At 36.9% G+C, this 21013-nt stretch overlaps 1 protein-coding gene across 1 annotated transcript; it reads left to right on the top strand.

The window, feature by feature from the left end:
* Positions 1–10245: 10245 nt before the first annotated feature.
* On the top strand, positions 10246–19524 carry LOC137390872 (interleukin-1 receptor-associated kinase 4-like). The gene is made up of 7 exons (XM_068077188.1): positions 10246–10612; positions 12827–12958; positions 13775–13989; positions 15213–15340; positions 15611–15800; positions 18252–18320; positions 19009–19524. Exons 1-7 carry the CDS (start codon positions 10246–10248, stop codon positions 19219–19221), a joined length of 1314 nt encoding a protein of 437 aa, XP_067933289.1. The 3' UTR covers positions 19222–19524.
* The last annotated feature ends 1489 nt before the right edge of the window (positions 19525–21013 follow it).

Below are 21013 nucleotides of genomic sequence, written 5' to 3'. Positions count from 1 at the left end.
TTTGATTTCAGGTTTGTTTTTCCCAAAATCCATTGTTCGCTACGGACACACTACATTGTGGCTGCACCGACCTGGTTGGTCGGCCGATTAGTTGCCGAGTTGGGCTTGTGGTAATATGCTCTTTTGTTGTGTTTCTGTATTCTAATAGCGCTAGTTCGGGCTCAGCACATATGCGCAGTATCCTTTTGATGATCTTCATGGCTGATTCCACTTTTCCATTTGATCGTGGGTAATAGGGTGAGCTGGTAGTGTGTTTAAAGTTCCAGGTTTTGCTAAAATAGCAAATTGATTAGATGTAAATTGAGGTCCATTGTCAGTCACAACCTCTTCAGGAATGCCTAGTCGTCCAAAGCAGATTTTGACGCTTCGAATTATAGTCTCAGCAGTTTGGTTATACAGTAGCTCATACTCTAAATAGTCAATGGTATAGTCAACAATGGCCAGGTAGTGTGTATTGTCGTTTTCAAATAAGTCGATCCCCACCTTAGTCCATGGTTTGATGGGAATTCGGTGATTGAGTATGGTCTTCTTTTGCTGTTGAGGAGCGTCCCTCTGACATTGAGGGCAATTTGCAGTATAGTTCCTTATGTCATTAGTGATACCTTGCCAAAAGACGGTGTGCCGAGCACATCTAAGTGTTGAATTTATACCTCTATGCCAGTGTGCAAGAGTTTAAGGAATCGTCGTTGCAACACCTTCGGTATAATTGTCCGTTGTCCCTTGAGTACAATGTTGTTCTCAATGGTTAATTCCTCTCTAAAGTGATAATATTTGTCATATGTAGTGCATTTAGGAGCATTCCAACCACAATTGATAAGTTGTTTGAGTGTTTTGAGTTCGTTGTCCTGCGAAGTAGCTGTTCGGATTTCATGAGTCAAGTCATCGTCAACAGGGAAGTCAGTTGTTTGTGGGTCAATCTGAAAGATGTGTTTGGGTAGTCTCTGGTGGTTTGGCGAGTCAAAGTATGAGTCACGTGATAGTAAGTCAGCAGTCGCCTGTTCAGTCACTTTTTGCCAAAGCACTTTTATGTTAGGGTATCGTTGCAGGTACAGTAGCATTGCCTGTAGTCTCCTTGAAGCCTTATGTATTGATTTTTAAAAATAGGGACTAAAGGTTTATGGTCAGTGTGGATAGTTACATTACGGTATCCAAAGATATACTGGTCAAAACGTTCTGTGCTAAATACTATAGCCAGGCATTCGAGCTCAAGGGGTACATAATTCTGTTCGGAATCAGTCAAACTGCGCAACACATATGCTACAGGTTTGCCTTCTTGCATAAGTGCTGCCCCAATTCCGGCCCTCGAAGCATCCATCTGTACAGTAATAGGTTTGTTGCAGTCAAAGTACTGTAAAGTTTTGGAGTCTGTTAGCAAAGTCTTTAGTCGGTTGAAAGCATTTGTTTGGTCATCAGTTCATTGAAAGTCATGTCCGTTGTCATGTTTGAGTAAACGTCGCAGAGGTTCAGATTCTGCAGCCAAGTTGTTAATGAATTTATACATATATGTCACATGTCCTAGAAAACGTTTCACGCCTTGCTGGGTTGTAGTGGTTTCATTCTACTGATAGCAGCCACTTTTTTAGGATCAGGTTGAAGCCTGGCTGTTGTGAGTAGGTGTCCAATGTATGGTAGTTCATCTTGAAGGAATTTTGATTTGTTGAGTTTGAGTCCAGTCAGCCGAGCACGTTCAAATAGGGCTTGTAAATTGCAGTCGTGCTGTTTTTTGGTGGTTCCATAAATAAGAATGTCGTCAGCCACTACCGTTATGCCATCTAGTCCTGCAAGAGCCTCCGTCAGTCGTCTTTGAAATTCCTCTGGCGCTGAGGCGATTTCGAACGGCATCCTCAAGTACTTATATTTTCCTTTTGGAGTCCAGAAAGTGCTCAGATCCATAGATTCGTCAGCCAGGGGAATTTGGTGAAACCCTTCTTTAGCAGCGCATAGTGAAAAATATTTGGCGTTGTTCGGGTGTGGTAAGATGTCGTCTAGAGTTGGCATAACAGAACGATTGCGTTTAATACATTGGTTGAGGTTTTGTGGATCTATACATATCCTGATCTTGCCGTTTGGTTTGCGCACGGGTTGTAAATGGCTGATCCATTTGGTTGGTTCATCCACCTTAGCAATGACTCCACGCTGCTCCAGTTCATTAATGGCATCTATGAGGTCATCTTTCATAGACAATGGCACCTTACGAGGTCATACTTGTATGGGTCGAGAGTCAGGTGTGGGTTCTATCTTATACTCTTGTTTGAGTCTTCCAAGTCAAGTAAAAATGTCATCATAGTCCGTCAGTAATGTGTCAATGTGTTCGTCAGTAGTCGTTAAGTTAACGTTCTCTTGATTGCCATTTGGTACCAATTGAAGTAGGTTGAGTTCTTGGCACGCCTTCCACGATAGAAGACTGTGCTGCCTTGTTTTAACAATTAGAAACTTTAGAGTCATGTACTGTCCCTGTTTGTTTTGTACTGGGAGATGTGTCCAGCCTAAAGGAGTACAAGTGCTTTGGTCATACAAAGTCAGAATTGTCTTAGTGGGCTCTATTCTTGGTCTGCCCAGTTTGTCATAGTCACTTGAGTTTAGGGTATTGCAAGTAGCTGCTGTGTCCAGTTGAAATTCCAGTCTGCACTCAGAATCAGTTTCAGCCGGTTTGGTCGTAAGAGTGGCTAGTAGTTTACAGTCTCGTACTGATATAAATATAGCGCTTACATTGTGTAATTCGACGTCATCGTCTGATGAGTAATTCCAAGTCAAATGATTGGCGGTCTGTGTGGTTGTCAATGTGGTTGGACGAACGTCTCCGGGATCTACAGTAGGCAGCAAAGTGGTTGAATTTCTTATAATAATTACGTCTTGCCATACGCTGGGCATGACCGGGGCGGGTGAGGGTCACCACAATTTCTACAGTTTGAGTTCTTTGACAGTCTTGTGGTGTTTGATTTATTGAAGCGAGAAGTGTCTGTCAGTCTGGGCTTGTCAGTCTTACTCTCAGCAGTGTTGCGGTAGGGTGGTCTGTTTGGCCAGGTTAACCTGTTCTGTTGATGGTTCTAACTTCGAAGTCATAAGTTTGTAGTCAATAGCGGCCATCTCCTCACTTCTACATAATTCGACAGCTCTGTCCAAGTCAGTGTCATTTAAATCAAAAAGTTTCTTATCTCGTCATTGTCGATACGTGATACGAGTGCTTGCAGCACCAGTATATCATATAGCTCCCTCAAGTCACACAGTCTTGCAATAGCGTGTAGTTCAGTGAGGAATTTGTCTATCGTCTTATTCCCCTGTTTGCATGTCAGCAATGAGTGTGTCTTGGCTACGAGATTGATTCTCGGTTTGCAGTAGTCATCAAATTTCTTTATGACTTCGCTGTAAATTAATTTATCAGTAGCGTTGGTCCAATTAAAAGAATCGTATATTTGATTGCCTCTACGACCTATAGTTCTTAATAGGTAAGCCGTCTTGATTTTGTTCTCAGCGTCGTCCTTTGATGTTGCCGTGAGAAAAAGTTCGAAATCTCGTTTAAATATCTGCCACTCTTCGGGTAGGTTAGGGCCATCCGCCAGCGGTTTTGGTGCTAACAGTTGCTCCATAGTGTGGTGTATTGGTCTCTGTAAGTTTTAAAGTCGCTTCCTCACTCGGGGCACCATGTAAAGTGCTGCTACAATTTGATTACATGCGTAATACCAAACACGTTTTATATGCAACCAAAAATTAAAAAACTGAAAAAATTATTCAGAGCATTGATTCAAAGCAAGATATGTATCTGGTCTATGAAAAATTTGTGAAGGGGATGCTGGACTTGAAGAAGTGTGTTCCTACAAAAGTCAAAACTGCCAGTGATCAGCCTGGCTGGTTTAGTAAAAAATCGAAGAATGCTTTGGAAAAACAAAAGCTATTGTATTTAACTATGAAATTTTTTTTCACTCACTATAACAGCAGGAATTCCGCATAGTTTGGAAGCGTAACAAACATCTAATAAAACAAGCCAAAAAAGTAATCTTTCTGTAAAGCTTTATAAGCCACTTCTCTCAGGTGATAGCAAACCTTTCTACAGATATGTCAGACAAAATAAGGCAAATGCCAGTGATATTATTCCAGACTGGTCTTTTAATGGAAAATAGCAAAGCTGTCTAAAGAAAAAGCTTCCATGATTAATGATTTTTTCCAGTCCGTTTTTGTAACTGATGGTGGATCAAAACTCCAGGAGGATTTTGTTTCTTTTACCTCAGACCAGTCCAATTTAATAGTTGACTTTGATGGTGTTCATGCACTGTTGCAAGGCATTAAAACATCTAAATCATGTGGTTCTGATAACATCACTGGTGTACTTCTAAAAACTTTGTCTTTGTGTATTGCTCATATATTAACAGAAATATTTAAATATACTCTTAGTACAGGCATACTACCAGAACTATAAAAAATGGCTCTAGTGAAACCTATTTAGAAGAAAGATAGCAGGTGCCAGCCTAACAACTACAGGCATGTTTCTTTTACCTGCATAACTTGTAAACTTCTAGAGCATATATTAGCAAAACATAGTCATTCTTTTTTGATCAAAATGAGATCCTAACCGAATCTCAACATGGTTTTAGAAGTGATAGGTCATGTGAGACACAGCTAGTCTATACGTTTAATGATCTAGCTATAAGTCGAGAACACGGATTAATTACAGATTTAATAATTCTGGATTTTCGCAAGACATTCGATTCAGTGAGCCATCGAAAGTTCTTATTTAAATTAGCCAAAATCAGAATAAGCCTTGGCATTGTAAACTGGGTGAAAAATTTCCTTGGTAATCGAAAACGGGCAGTTGTAGTCGATGGTCAGGAGTCACCCGGCTGTGAAGTGTTGTACAGGGGTACCTCAGGGATCTGTGTTAGGACCCTTTGTAGGGAAAGCATCTGACTCTCAGCAGGAGGTTGTTATGTTTTCATATATTTGATAGACCATTGTTTGCCGGGTCAGCAGTCTGAGTGTTCGTTACACTTCAAGCTGACTCAGTTGCTTTCTGGTTGGTTGTGGGGGCATATGGGCGCGTAAATCTGGCCAATGAACAGAAAACGGGTGACCTCTACTGGTAGTTTTTTGCCCTTCTACTGACCTGCTTTTATTAACAAGTATAGCTTGACTCAGTGAATGCGATACAACAGAGCATCCACTAAGGCATAGCCGCGAACTATAGATAACATATTGAACTTATTAAACCACTGGGATTGCCACCATAGAGATAGAACAGGTCAGTTACGCAACTTTATTCACTCATGTTTCAGTTTATATTCATTAGTTTCAATTTGAATTAATTAATACTGTTGGCAGCAATTGTGTTCAAGCATTACCATGATTATTGTCATGTTTTCTGTACCTGATATGGACTGAATTTATTACGATTTCCATACTTTAACAGGCTTCACGGTGTTATGCAATAAAGCAATAACTGGCATAGTACACATCAGTAAAGTTCCTCTACTCTCAATCCCAACAATCACCAGAGTTTTAGAGTTTGTTTAAAACTCTACACTTGTTATTTTTGATTTACATAAACGACCTACCTTCAGGTATTACATCTAAATGTTGATTGTTTGCTAGTGATGCTTTGCTTTATAATACCTGAGATAAAAGTAACATTCTACGAATTGATCTCACCAAACTTGAGCTTTGGGCCAAAACATGGCAACTATCTTTTAATGCTAAAAATGCTCAGTGCTTTCAGTGGGGGAAGAGGACTCTCAACAAAAGTTTTTTCTTATTGGAGAGCAGCTTCCTAATGTCAATTCCCATCCCCACTTCGGTGTTGAGCTGAGTACTGATCTCAAATGGAAAAGGCATATAAATAATATCTCTTCCATTTGAGTCCAAAGATTACAGGTTTCTTGGAATGCTTAAAAGAGTTTTAAAAGATGCAGATACCAAAACTAGAAAAGTAGCTCACAAGACCCTGGTTCGACCATTTCTTGAGTACGGGTGTCAAGTTTGGAATCCATACCTGAAAAATAGCATGAAAAAATTGGAAATAGAGCTCTTCTGTTTTATTTTTCGTTTGAAAAAATACAGCTAGTTTCACTATGCTGCGAGCTGACACAAATTTCCCTTCACTGTCGAAGAGAAGGCAAGATAAAAGGTTAATTCTCTTTGTAACGGTGAAAGCAAGCAATGACATAGAAGACTCATTTGATATTTTTTTAAAACACTCACACAATACAAGAAAAGGGCTTGTTTGTTCCAGCTTTAAAAACCACTGCATTATTAAACTCTTTCTGGCCAAGAACAACCCGAGGCATTCATGATAAACCAAGTAGAGTTGTAGATGAGTAAGGTACTTGCAGGTGTATTTTATTTATTTTCTGCGCTGTGTTACTTTTAATCTCAACTGCAAAGTGTTACTAATACAAATACTAATTAATAAAAAAAATTCGGTATATACATAACCACTAACAAAAGTAAAATTAAAACATTGTGCAGAATTTTTTGCAAAGAGTTCCCATTCTGTGGCCTCGCTTTGAGGATTTTAGTGGGAAAATTTCTAATCTGATCTGACCAATATTATTTTCTGAGAGGCCCAACAAAGATTTTGTTTCACCATTTCGAGGGTCTGAACAACCTCTAAATGTTTTTTGTTGTTGAGGAGATGAATATTTGAGCTGTAATTTTTGTATTTTTTGTTTTTTGGTAATTTTTCACGGGATCGATAAGGTCATCTCACAAAGCTCGCTTTGAAGACGGTCACACACTGTAATGATAAGTGTTGTAGGCAATTACATGTGTACCAGTCTTGTAGCAAGAGTCAGAGCATATCAGGAAGAGATGGACTGGCCGGCCAGGGGGAGGGGTACCAAACCGCAAGGCATGATCAAAATCTAAATTCAGTTCGTGTTTGTAATCTACATGTTTAATACGGCGCTTTCACTGTGGCTGTCTTTGGCGGTCTGGCGAGATCACAATTACAAGTATTAAAATGTCACGTCAATTAATACTATTACACACACGAGTACTTATGGTAGTTTATCAGCCTGAAAGGACAAGGACAACTTGATATGTACAAGCGCGTCATTCATTTCCTCCAGAGTAATTGACCAATGAAATGCTACTGCTTTGAAAAGTCTGAACAAGCATAATTTACTAACTACGTGCCTCCTTGATGTTTAAGATCACAGAGAAAGCAAACAGCAAACCAGCTAGCTAAAAAATAAACTTATCAGCTCAAGTCATGAGCACAGTTGTACCTTTAAAATTACTACAAAACCCTAAAAAACTAAACAAGATTGGCCCAATAAATTGCACTACAAATTGATGAGGAATACTCCAAACTTCTAACATACCGTAAAACCTTCATTTGAACGCCATGGCGCTCTATTTTTCAACCCTTCTCTTAGAGTGGCGCTTTATTAGAGGAGACAGTCAATTAAAGAGGACGTATTTTTTAAACAACCTTTTAATTTGTTGTCACAATTTTTTTAATTGTAACCTTTTGCCACAAAGTTATGCACTTTGCTTTTGCCGGTTTTACATATGCAATAAGAATTGGTGGATTACGAGTTGCTAATGGCATGAGATATGTTTATTATGGGTAATCGTGTAGCATAGCTGTAAAGTAAATTTGCAGATACATTAGCCCTTACATTTGGAGTGTCATTATACCAGAAGATCATTTGCTCGGTGCTATGCCTTGTACGCATTGCCATCTTGATCTTTCTGTGATTATGTTTTGTTAACCCCTTGCTTGATGCACTGTGCGCACTAAAGAATAGGCGTATCGCATCCCTACAACGGAACCTCTTGAAACACCATCTATTATCCATTAAACCAACTCACTCTTGCTTTGCTGAACCCAATATAGTGTACTGAACCACCATTGCTACTCTACAATCTGCTGAAATCTACTTGAGGGTGTTGAAACCAACTCACTAGTGCTCTGCTCTGTGCTCTGAACCCAACATTTGCTGTTGAAAAACCTGCTGAAACCGACTAAAGGGAGCTGAAACCAACTTACTTTTGCTCTGCTAAAACCAACAGAGTGCGATGAACTCAACGCTAGTTGCGATACTACATGTTCTTACCAACAAGAGAGAACTCGTATTTTTGCTAGATCAATAACTTTTTAGTTATCTAATTATTTTTACTATCTTTTCTGAGCTTGCTGTCAACTATTTAATCACAACCAGAAAGTAGTATTTCTGCAATGAATAAACAATTTTATTGTAAAATATTCACGCGTCTATATAAGGAGAAAAGTACAAAACCAAACTCGCTTAACAATTGCGTCAGTATTTATATTACGTAAGTGGGTTGGGCTAGAGTTTGATAGCTATTGTTTAAACTGACCAATCACATCGTTCTGCTTGCTTTCCAAAATTTCCCATACATAGCAATAAGAAATTATTGCGTTGCAACTAGCCATCATGGTGCAATAAGTCGGACACTAGCAAAAAGCCTATAAAACCTTATGCATAGCACATCCCGAACATCACCCTCAAGTTGTAGGAAGACATATGCTGAGTACAAAAAGTAATAAATATAGAATCTTTTCACCAGAAAAAGAGTAAACAAAACGGAAAAATATTATGTAAATGAATTTCCAGCAACTAGTACCTTTGTTCTTTGTAATTCTCTTTGTACCTCTTTCAATTTCTCGTTTTACTGCACTATGTACTGCTCTCTGACTTATTTCGTGTCTACATCAGTTTAGTATAATTCTCAAGGTGTTGAGCAGCGTCGGAATATTGGCAGATGACTTCCACTTTCATCAATAATTCAATTTCACCCTTGAAAGCCAAAGAATGCTTTGACATCATTGACAAGTTAAAATACATGTAAATGTTTAAAAACCTAATTAAAGATAAACCAATTATTACCAATAATTTTCAGAACCATTGGTTTTGCGGTAAAAACTGGCATTTAATGTACAATAGAAGCTGAGTTAAAGCTCCCATTTATTGTAAGCCCAGTTTAGACAACAGCCTTGGGGTTATCAGACAGTATGCTACAAATATGCAAATTTATAAAATAAACAATAATCTACCAGATGTTGAAAATAAAAATATGAAAGCAAATGACATAAACAAACAATGTTTATAATACTTTCAGCAACCAAAATTAAAGCCTTGGAATAAATTTACCATATTTTCCGGACTATTAGTGGCTACTGTTTTCAGATGTTTTGAGCGATGCGGCTTATTTAGAGGCTGTGGCTATTCAGTGGTTTTTCTTTTACCGCTAGGGGCGCACTAACTGGAATTAGAATCAAAACCAAAGAAAAGTTATGAAAAGAAGCAGACGTTGCTTTTTTATTCATCTAGCAAATAGAACACGGGCACACACAAAAATGAAGTCTAGTTAATACTGGTTATTTTCTATTGCTTCTGTTCCATTTTAACCAGCAAAGTTGCTGCCGTGTTAAAAAGCACTGTTATGGGTTCTGCGGCCTATACAAAAGGTGCGGCCTATGTATTGTTTTATTATCGATTTTTAAAAATAGAGCAGCTTATATAGAGGAGCGGCTAATAGTCCGGAAAATATTATAGTTAGCATCGTTAGCTTATCTCCCATGACTCTCGGGGCTTACCTCTCATGACTCTCGGGGCTTACCTCTCATGACTCTCGGGGCTTACCTCTCATGACTCTCGGGGCTTACCTCTCATGACTCTCGGGGCTTACCTCTCATGACTCTCGGGGCTTACCTCTCATGACTCTCGGGGCTTACCTCTCATGACTCTCGGGGCTTACCTCTCATGACTCTCGGGGCTTACCTCTCATGACTCTCGGGGCTTACCTCTCATGACTATCGGGGCTTACCTCTCATGACTCTCGGGGCTTACCTCTCATGACTCTCGGGGCTTACCTCTCATGTCTCTATCTTCAATGAATTAGAGGCTACTGCGTCAATGACAAAAGCCCTAATTGCCAGATAGCCTAATCATTGCCAATAATCTTCAGAACCTAAGTTGCAATTTTTTGACTATTGATTTGATAAGACAACTCCAAATTAACCACAACTTGATGATCAAGAAAAAATAATGTCTCTTTGCTTTACAACGTTCTCTACGATCAATATCTGTTTAGTCAGTCATTAGGATGTCAACATTCCTTTTTAATAGTAACGTATTTTGTGCTTTCCATTTGAAGCTTTGATATCGGCACCTGTCAAGTTGCATTACGAAGCCTATATATTACTATGGCAACAGCGCTGCTTTATGCTTGCTATATCAGCTTAGAATATGCACTTGATTGCAACACTACACTTTCGTTGTAGAAATGGGTGCACGACTTACTGAAGAAAACCTTATCGTAGACATTCCATATCTCCAAAGACGTAATTTATGCGCAAAACTTGATGCTCACGATGACTGGAAAAAATTTATTGGTTTTATTACGTCTAGCGATGGCATAACACCTCGCTATAAGGACCTTCATTGGTGTTTGTTCAACAACATGGGAGTTCAACAACGTGGTAGTCCAACAGATGCTATTCTCAATGATTGGAGGTCTTTGCGACCCTCTATTGGAGATCTATTAAACCTGTTGGTTCATGTAAAATTGATGGATTCTGCCAATTATATTAAAGAATATATTCTTCAAGAGGTTTGCATAGACAGAGCTGTTGAGGACATTTTCCCAACTGGTAAGGTTGAACAGCTTCATACGTAGGATACACATTATCGTACGTGTGTTTTATGTACCAAGTAGGCTCAAGCTTGTAAATTTTTTATATGAATTTTGCTCCCAAGTTTGTGACAAACATTAGAAAAATCTAAATATCAGAACATCGGCTCCATGCTTTGCTATTTTATCAGTATTGTGTTAGGATAAAGACTGCTTTTATTACTAGATTTGCTATCCAGTTTAAGCTCTCCAGGAAATATTGTTATGTTTAAAGTTTATGCGTGTGCAAGTATTTAGTCTAATCTGATTTCTCTTAGCAAGGGCGCCCAATTTCATTAGGAGAGCCATCACCAGAAATGATTCTTACTGTAAATGTGAAAGGTTTCAATGGTGAATGCGGAATATTAGATGATGTCTGGTGGTTTCACTGGTTAGACCAGTTCCAATACATACAATATGCATAATCTTTAGTAACACTAATTCAGTAGCATAATCAAGTTCAATATTTTATGTAGTTTCATATCTGCATGAACTGTAACTTTCTTACATTTAGCGATCGCATCTTAAAGGTTGATTTGCAACAAACTTCACATTACAGTTATTTGGTATCAAAAGATTCACTGTCTTACTCTGCTGTGTTGTAGGTACAAAATACAGTCAAACATGGATAACTCGCCCACGGATAGCTCTAACACATGGTTAATTTGAACGGTTTCTTTGGTCCGTTCCCACATAATGATAAATTGCTATAGATAACTCGAACTCAACACTGTTAACTCGGAACTGTTTTTTTGCCCAACGGCTACCGAAACGGTTGTTATCGCTTTAGAAAATCACTTTATTCAAAGCCATAAAGGTAAACCTCATCTTTTCGTAATTCATAAGCGTCGTTATTACTACCATCGGCAAAATATTTTTGTCAACGACTTTTCTAACGGTTTGGTGAAATTCAATTTATACTGCTATACGATGAATAGCACGGGCTAGCCGGGTCACGCGCGCAAGGATTTTTGCCACACACATACAAAACAAAAACAGCATGTTGTTTTTGTTTTGTATGTGCGTGGCGAAAATCCTTGAGTGCGTGACCCGGCTTGCCCGTGATGAATAGTTTTCCAACGTTGATTCCGTGTTGAATCAACGTCGGAATGTTGAATGTTTAAAACGCCTTAAAAATTGTTGTAATTAAACGTAGACATGTCTTAGCTAAAAAAAACTATTCATCGTTTGACCTAAACACAGAATACGTGTGTACATTCAATAAGTATCCATTCAAAAAGCGTGAGTGATATACAATGTACCGTAAAACCTCGTAAAACTTCTAATTGAACTGCCTCGGAGTGTTGCTATTAACGAATCCCAGGTAAAGTAAGGTAATCTTTGCATAAACTTCAAGAAAAATCGGCAAAGTTGATCGTGGGTAAAACGCTCAAAAGAAAAAGATGTCTTTTCTTTTGAGCATTTCAACAACGATCAAGTTTTGCCAATGTCAATCTAAAAACGTCCTGGCAATAACATCACCTCAAACAACAAACCAATCTCAAGTTATAGAAAAATCTCTATACTTTTTGATAAAAACGTTTTAAACTTTACATTAGAAGCATTTAATTCGAAACAAGCCATTTGTGCTTTTGATTTATATTATAGTTTGTATATGTACATGTATCTACTAATAAATAAGTAAATACATGGACTTGTGACAGTGCTCTGATAACTTGAACGCTCTGATAATTCGAACACTTTCGCTCGGTCCCGTGAAGTTCGAGTTATCCATGTTTGACTGTATGTGGAAATGTGATTACAAGCTCTTAAAAGCTCAAAAAGTGTTTGTCATAAACTAGCGCTACGAGAAGTTTTATATTGAGACTTTTTTGGCCTTTCAATTTATGTGAGAACATGAATTGACTACATGTAATGACTACATCAGAGAAATAAACTGATTTCAGTCTACGGCGGTTTCGTGATGTCGTGTTCGTTTTTGAGATTTTAAGACCTTGTAATCACATTTCCACATATTTTGCACCTACAATACAGCAGAGTAAGACATGGTGAATCGTTTTATACCAAATAACTGTAATGTGAATTTTGTTGCAAGTCAACCTTGTAAGTAAAAAACACTATCTCATATGTAAGGTTTTATATAATGCTGGCAATGGAAGCCTTCACCACTAATGGATACATTTACATTTGTTGTGGGTTGCAGTTCTCAAGAGTTTGGTTCTTCTTTTTATAGGTTACTTACATGTACTAGTGAAGGATTATTCTTATGCTGATCTGGAACAGTTCACAGACTACTTCAATCGTGATCCTCTAGAAAATGGCGGTCGGTTTCTTGGAGCTGGAGGCTACGGAGAAGTATATTTGGGTTGGTTCAGATTAAAGTACTGCGGTGCACTGTATGAAGATAGTATTACATAATTGGTTGTCTGAGTTGTCTTATCTTAATGTTGTCTGCTCACCTCGAAACACATTGGAAACTGTCTTCTGAAATAAACTTGTAAATGTATAATGAGCTGAAACAATTTAAAATAATTGAATCCGTCACAGCTGTGTAAACAGTTGAAACTAGCATAACTCTCTGAGTAGGATTATTACCTACATGTATTTGTAAGCTCCAAATACTGATGTGGTGGATTTGTAAGTATAACTGGGCATTGGCAGACTGTTATGAGTTTGCTGAAGTGGTTCAGATCTTGACAACTGTTTTATGTCTTAATGAAAAGGTTGACTAGAGTTTATGCACGCCGCACTGTTTTGGAAAAGTAGAAAGTTTCACATACCTTTACCTCGAGTGACTGTCATCAGCATTTTCCCATTTTGTTGCATCTGCCGCTTGAGTAAAATCACAGAGCATTAGACTATTTACAGGAAAAGCTTTTTGCCTGATAGAAAGTTCCAATATTCTAATGATATACATGTATGTTACAATTGAGGAATCTTTGCCCGGTATATCATCAAAAATGGTTTAGCTTTTCAACATACACTATTCTTTACTGGTGGATTTGTTTAAATCCACCAGTAAAGAACTGGTGGATTTAAACAAATTTAAACTGGTGGATTTCTTTACTGGTGGTTGTATTATTGATTATTGAATGTATTGTCAGTCTATTGTTTAAACTTTACTGAGATCTTTAATTGGTCATTGCATCAGTTCACAGGCACATTACATGATCTTTTACAGGCAGAATAAAAACTGACACGTGCACAGAATTGGTAGCAGTCAAAAAGTTTTACAATTCTTCACTGAACTATCTCAAACAATTCAAGACTGAGTTGGAGGTGATATTTATGAATTGTCGGCATGAGAACTTACTCGCTATTAAGGGAGTGTGTACGGAGCGAGCCTTTTGTGTCATCTATGAGTACATGAGCCATGGCACTGTTGAGCAGAGACTTGTAAGTAACATCCTCTCATCTTCTCTATGAAGTCATTGAGACTTTCTGAAGTTTCTTAGCAAGGCCTAATAGAATTATATTTATATACATACTAGCGGAATTCCCGGCGTTGCACCGGTATTAAAAATCAGCTTATAAACAGTGACAGGTAATGTAGTTGCCTGCCATTAGCCTGGCACGCTGCCAATGGCTAATTTGAGTACGCTAGTTAGTAAACTTATTAGTAAACTTACTAATAAGAGCCGTGAGGGCAAGCTATAATGACTAGCGTAACACAGCGCGGTATGTGTATTTCTACCCACATAGCGACATATATTGCTCAATGAATCCATCAATCTCACGTAGCTTAGTTGGTAAGATAGTTCCCTGGTGAATGGGAGGTTCCGAGATCTAATCCAGCGTGAAGCGGATGTTTCATTCCTAAATTTTAATAGCTATAGCTGGACACACAAAATCACACAAAAAATTTGAGATATATATATATATAGATATAAGTTAATATTTTTTGTGAAAATTATCGTGTTCCTAGTGTTTCCATTTCCTTGCTTTTTGTGAAAATTATATACTTACCTAAAATCTTCTTTTAGTTGTGAATTTATTCAAATGTCATTCCAATGAAGCTATTTTGTTATATAGAGATTCATGAACCTTAATGTTATTGGGTGACAATTAAGTTGTTATTTTGGACACCCGCTCCGTTCAATCTGTTTAATGTGCGCATATCCTTTTCCAAGTACTCTGTTTAATAACAGCCTTTAAAATTCTTTATCGTGCGGATCGTTTACAAAACACAGCATCTCTCATATATAACGTAATCATTAATCTCATAGATAATGTAATCATGGCTGGAGTAAATGTACAGCTTCAACAAACAATAGTAAAGGAAAATATATAAGAGGTAGAGTGGTATTAATAGCAGTAGTCAGACTTTATCTGCAGACTCGCATGTCTTGCTTCAAATAGCATAGGAATAAAATGCTAACCTTTATTATTCAGTGAGCATAGCTTGTCTTTGAATAATAGGATGTTCGGAAATGTGTTTGATCTCTGGAAGAGCATTATTACATCTATCGTGTTGTAGTTGATTGTCTCAACCTATTTGTTCTGTCTTGGACAGCGGTAGTGATTAGACTTACAAATATCAAGTTGGTCAAGTCTTGTCATGCCAGACAGTTGTCATGAAATCCATTCTTGTCCTAAGACTGAATGGTCAATTCTAATAGGCCAAAGACTCAGATAAGCCTGTGTTAAGCGCGGACCAGAGGCTACAGATCGCTATTGATGTGGCTAAGGGCCTCGGCAGACTCCATCATGGTGATGCAACGCCTATTGTTCACAGGGACGTTAAACCGTAAGTAGTGTTCATGTCATGCGGTAGTTGGAGCCCTTCTTATTATGACCAAAGCTAATCTAATTCTGGCCATTGCTGGTTGTTTGTAAGATGGGTATTGGTGTTCTTGATATATGGCTGGCTATAGGAATGCTTCACTGAGGTCTATCAAATATGATTTTAATCGTATCATGCAAAAAACTAAGTAAAGATACTATACTTACACTTCTAGTTTAAAAGCAAGAAATAGTTTTAAAGTATTTAATATATGTAGAGATTTTGGTGTTTTAGTGCAAACATATTACTTGATGACCAGGATAGAGCCAAGCTGGGAGATTACGGGCTTGTTCGGGTACAGACGTTGCAGGACAGCTCTCACACAAATGTGACCTCGAAGATTCATGGGACTAGTTTCTACATGCCGCCAGAGGCTATGACTGGGATTGTCTCCACTAAATGGGATGTTTACTCATTTGGTGTTGTAAGTATTAGTGGCTGATGTTACATTCAGTAATCAGGTATAAGCTATACCCTGTAGTTACAGCAGGTAAATATTCTGTATTACTTAGTTACAGCAGGTAAATATTCTGTATTACATAGTTACAGCAGGTAAATATTTTGTATCATCCAGTTGCAGCAGGTAAATATTTTGTATCAGTCACAGCATTTGTTGCTATAATAGCAGTTTCATGGTTTTAAAGATGTGGTTGCGTCAAATTTGAATTGATTTTAAAAGAAAGTTTTTTTTGTCTATCAGTTAATGTGTTGTTTGTTGTGTTAGGCGATCTCATTGTCAAGATATTTGAAGATTAAAATCGAAAAAACTTGATCGCAGTAAAAACGCTCAGGCCAAAAAAAACATGCCCAGACTTGCCCAAGATGATGTAACATGTGATACAACCTGTCTCTATCTCTCATATTAACATCGGCTAATGCGATAAACATCTAGTCCTACGCGGCTCTATTGGCATATATTTTATTTTGTATTTGCTCATGTTAGCTAGAATAAAATTTTAAATCCAGCTACAGATTGTACATTATTATAAATATTTAAAACGCCTTAAGTATAGGAAATTGAAAACTTGTCATATTAACTTCCTCTAAATGCTGTGTAAACATTTGAGTACCGACTACCAATTCTGCCGGTCTACGCTAATTAGGTCGTCGAGTTAGCTTATTTCATCACGGCCTTTGTATCAGCTAAGTTCTCAGTTGCTACACGCACACCGGAAACTAGCTACTAAATAAAATAGGCACGCCGCCATCTTTGGAAATAATATGTACGAATATATGGCGAAACCAACTGCATCCCAAAAAGTCATGTATAGTCTACGTTATCTAGTCATTATTAGTATCAATTTATAGAAAATTTTACTGGTCCCATTCGATTAGTTAATTCAAGTACGAAACAAATGGTTTTATGAGTTGACCAAAATAGTGAACGCAAAACAACGTCAAGTTCGTTGAAATCAATTAACTCACCGATTCTGGCAAAGGGTTAATGAAACCATTCTTGCACATGGTTGGTGGTTTGTGGAATCAGCTGTTTTCACTTAGTAGGGTGGAGCATATAATTTTTTGAACTTAATATTTGGTCCGTTGTAATTGAGTCGAGCTATTCAAAAGTACCTGTCAATACAGCTCTGATTACACTTCATAAATCCATCTATCGGAGAAGATTTCAGCACAGATGATAACAAGGCTATAAGGTATTCAATATGTTCTGCAAATCATGTTTTGCTTTGTCTTCAACAATAATATTTTATTATATATATATATAGAATATAGAACATAATATAATTTTTACAAGCCAAAAAATTTTCATCGCAGCACAAAGTTTTTATTAAAAACATCCATCTAAGTCGTGGCCATTCACATAGTTTCAGTTCATATAATAGGACAAATTAATCTACTGCAGCAAACTCAAACAAAACATATTATGGTTTGTGCAGCACACATTCGTCTCTCTCTCTCCCGTTTAAGGCAGCTTCCAGACTGACACGACTGCTCCACTAGTGAACCTGTAAACATAAACATCCTGCAAAATTAAAACAATTGTAATAAATGTCATTCATATATATATATATATACATGTATATATGTCGTTCTAACGCGTATCTACTGAAAGCTTTCAATTTGAGAGTTAGATGGATTGCGAGTGTAATTTTTAAAACGATTAAATGTTTAACAAAAGCATAAACACGCCAAGCCAACAATTCGAAGCTTTGTTTCTGAGAGTTGAAGATAAGTATTGATCAATCAATTTTCCTCACTTTTTACACGCTGAACATGAATTCTAATCATAAATCTAAATTACTAGCTAAAAATACCAAAGAAAATGCTATATCTAGGTGAAATGATAAAAAGTTATGAAACGATTAAAAGGTTATGCCACGATGATTTGTGATAGCAAAAAATTATAATTTTACTTATTAGTACAGTAGATGTATTCATGTCTACTAAAATTATTACCGTTAGCTTAGTATATATGTATAGGTTACTCAAAGTTGAAGATAAATTTACCTCCATTCTCCTATTTTCCTCTGCAGCATAAACGCTGCGGACACCTGTCAGCTCTTACCATCAAATTGCATCCAATTGTAGCTGACGTTTTAGCCTTTTATTGGTCTTAATTTCATTAAATCGACTTTTTTGACGCAACCACATCTTTAATTGTGCTTTCTCATTGTACTTTTTGAAAGTTTGTAGCTTTTTGGAACCCATAGCTTTTTATATAAAGCTCTCACTTTTGTTCACAACTGTCAAGATGAACGCAGCTAATAAAGTTTCTGTCAATAAACTGAATATTCAAACTCTCTAAACAATACAATGTACACATAAATAGTCACTTTCATCACACTTCTGTGTTATGGAATGATAAGAATACAAGACTGCTCCAGTATTCTGCATATATTTTTTATGGTTATTATAGGTGCTGCTGGAGCTGCTGTTTGCCAAAGGACCTTATCACAAGGATTTACATGGCCATACTGAAAACATGGTGAATATTTAGTACCACATAATCTATGTATCAAGGCCAGCGAAGACGAAATCCGTGTTTATAAAGTTTTTATAGCTAGAATTTTTTAATATGCGAGTCTGTACAAGTTATATGATATAACCTGCATGTGATTGATAACCTCCTTATGATTACCCGAAGCAGAACAATTGACATCGATATCTGCAGTATTTTTTGTGTAACTCGACGAAGCAAAAGTTTCCAGGTGGTTGATGGGCCTCAAAATTTTCTGCTGACTCACTGCAACATTGAAATATCATTTTACTTTCAGCTTGCTTGGTCCCCATCACCTATAGGTCACTAATACTTGCTGATCGTTCTATTTCATGCTTTAATAGTGCTGTGGAAATCGCATTTATCCTAAATTATAGTGTTATCTGATTATCAAGTTGAATGTTTAATTTGTGATATGCAAAACTAATTTTAGAGTATGTGATTGAGTTCAAAAGGTTCCTTTAAACACTCACATCAATCTACTATTTATTGTTTTCAGATATATCGGGCAGTTCAAAAGGCTTTGTGTTGGCATCTTTAGTGGCAAATGCTTGTTTGTTAGGCACTTTAGACATCAACTATGGAATGTAGCTATAGTGCCTATAGCTATATTTCTTTTTGCTTTTTCTGTTCTTTGTTTGTTTTAATCTCACAGTCTGAACTTTCATATTGTTAGATTGAATATCTGTTTGACGGCGATCTTGAGAACCCGCTGACCTTGCTTGACCCCAAGTGTGATTGGAATCGGGATGTCGCTCAACAGCTTTTAGATCTGTCTGAGCGATGCGGACGGAAATGGAGAAAAAGACCTAACATTAGTAATGATGAGAATTCTGTTCTGGAAACTCTTCTTAAAATCCAGGAAAGTGCTAAAAGAGTTTCTCGTTGAGACAGAGCTGCTTGTCAGCATCAACACTGATATATTTTTATATTTTTGTATTTAGTGTATTCTATAAATGTGATAAATCCATACCTATTGTATAGATTCTAATTTTTTATCGTCACATGTATTTTTGGAACAATAAATTTAGTATTTAGAAGTTTTATAACATTTGATAAGAAGTAATGTTTTCAATGTGGGATGAGATGAAAGCCTTCTATTTGTCATTCCAATTTAATACTCCTCATTTGAACCCTCATTGCTTATTGTTGTTTATTGTTATTTTTTGATTGTTAATAAAAAATATCTTGAGCTCAATTATCACATGCTTATCATCAGCAAGGTAAAAATGACTTTGTAAAAATGACGTTGTCTTTCTAAGTTTTGCTGAAATTCAAACATTCGAATAGTAAAGGTCAGATATCTCAATATCAAAAGCTTGATATCCAACAAAACCAGGAAGATCTAGATGTTATTATTAGACAACTAGTAAGTATGATGGCAAATTGTTGTAACAGCTGATGAGAGAACTTATTAAAGAAATGTATTGGAACTAACGATTTGGTATGTATTGTGTGCATAAAACTTACCCGAACAGCAACAATGATTCCCAGTTCATTTAGAAGTTGTCCATTACTATCATGATTAAAAATATTTCTTGTGTTATTCTCCATAATTACTAAAAGATTGCTTCCTATCTCTATTTTATCCACAAGAGTCTTCTAGTTTGCTGAGAAAGACTAGAAGCAAGAAAGATAAAATACATGTATAGGTTTGATAGAAAAAAGTCTGGAAAAAAAACTAAGAAGTGAAAGTAATAAGACTCTGGGATACAATTCTACATACAGATGGATGTCTCGTCATTATTGCATACAGCTAAAATGGAAAAGTAGTTGGAGCTCCACGCTAACTGTATTATTTATTGGCTATTGAACTATAATTTATATAGTTTATTTTGCATTCTTTTGTATTTTCATATTTTGACATGAGATAGATATGAACATTATTATTACAGGTCAATATAGCTCAAAGTAAATTAGACCATAAGACAAAAAGTAAAATAAAATTAATAATTCACTGTATATTATAGCCATCAGCATATCCGATACTTCTACTAAAACTTGCCGAATAGAATGTATTAACAGCCATATTTAGCAAGCAATCAGCTAACTGATATTAGATCTGTACACCATAATTAACCTGTTCTTATTAAGACATATTTTAACCTTTTTAGGTTAAGATAGCCAAATGCTTGCTAGAATGTTAAATTATAGTGGTTTCCAGGTCATCAATGGAGTAATTACTGTTTTGAATGAGCCTTGCCGAGCGAAGCATATCAAAGAAAATTCCGAATTCAACATCCACTTATTACCCCATTCTATGATGAATTTGTTTTTTAATATTTTGTCACACCTACCCCATAGAATAAGTGGATGAATCTGAAAGAGCCTATATACACGATGGATGAATTCCTGTCTGTCTGTTGTTTGCGTGTCCAGTTATAGTGATAAAGTTTTAGGAACAAAAAAAAACTTCATACTGAAATCAAACTCGCAAACCCCAATTTCTGCAGATAAGCGTGCTATCCATTACACCACAAGACCTACTTGCCATACTATGGAATAACTGTGCACACACTTGCCATGCAGGTTAAAATAGACGCGCTTGAAGTGAAAAGACAGACCTTAGCAAAAAGCTGTTGCTTTGCTAAAGTCTGTCTCATAATGCGATTGCATTGGCCATTCCTTTGCCAACAGATGAATATGAAGCCGTCAGGTACAGCTGCATCTATGATTGTAGT

The sequence above is a fragment of the Watersipora subatra genome, chromosome 3, assembly GCF_963576615.1.
Source record: "Watersipora subatra chromosome 3, tzWatSuba1.1, whole genome shotgun sequence".
In the NCBI taxonomy this organism is placed as follows: domain Eukaryota; kingdom Metazoa; phylum Bryozoa; class Gymnolaemata; order Cheilostomatida; family Watersiporidae; genus Watersipora; species Watersipora subatra.
This window is presented reverse-complemented; position numbering and strand designations above follow the sequence as displayed.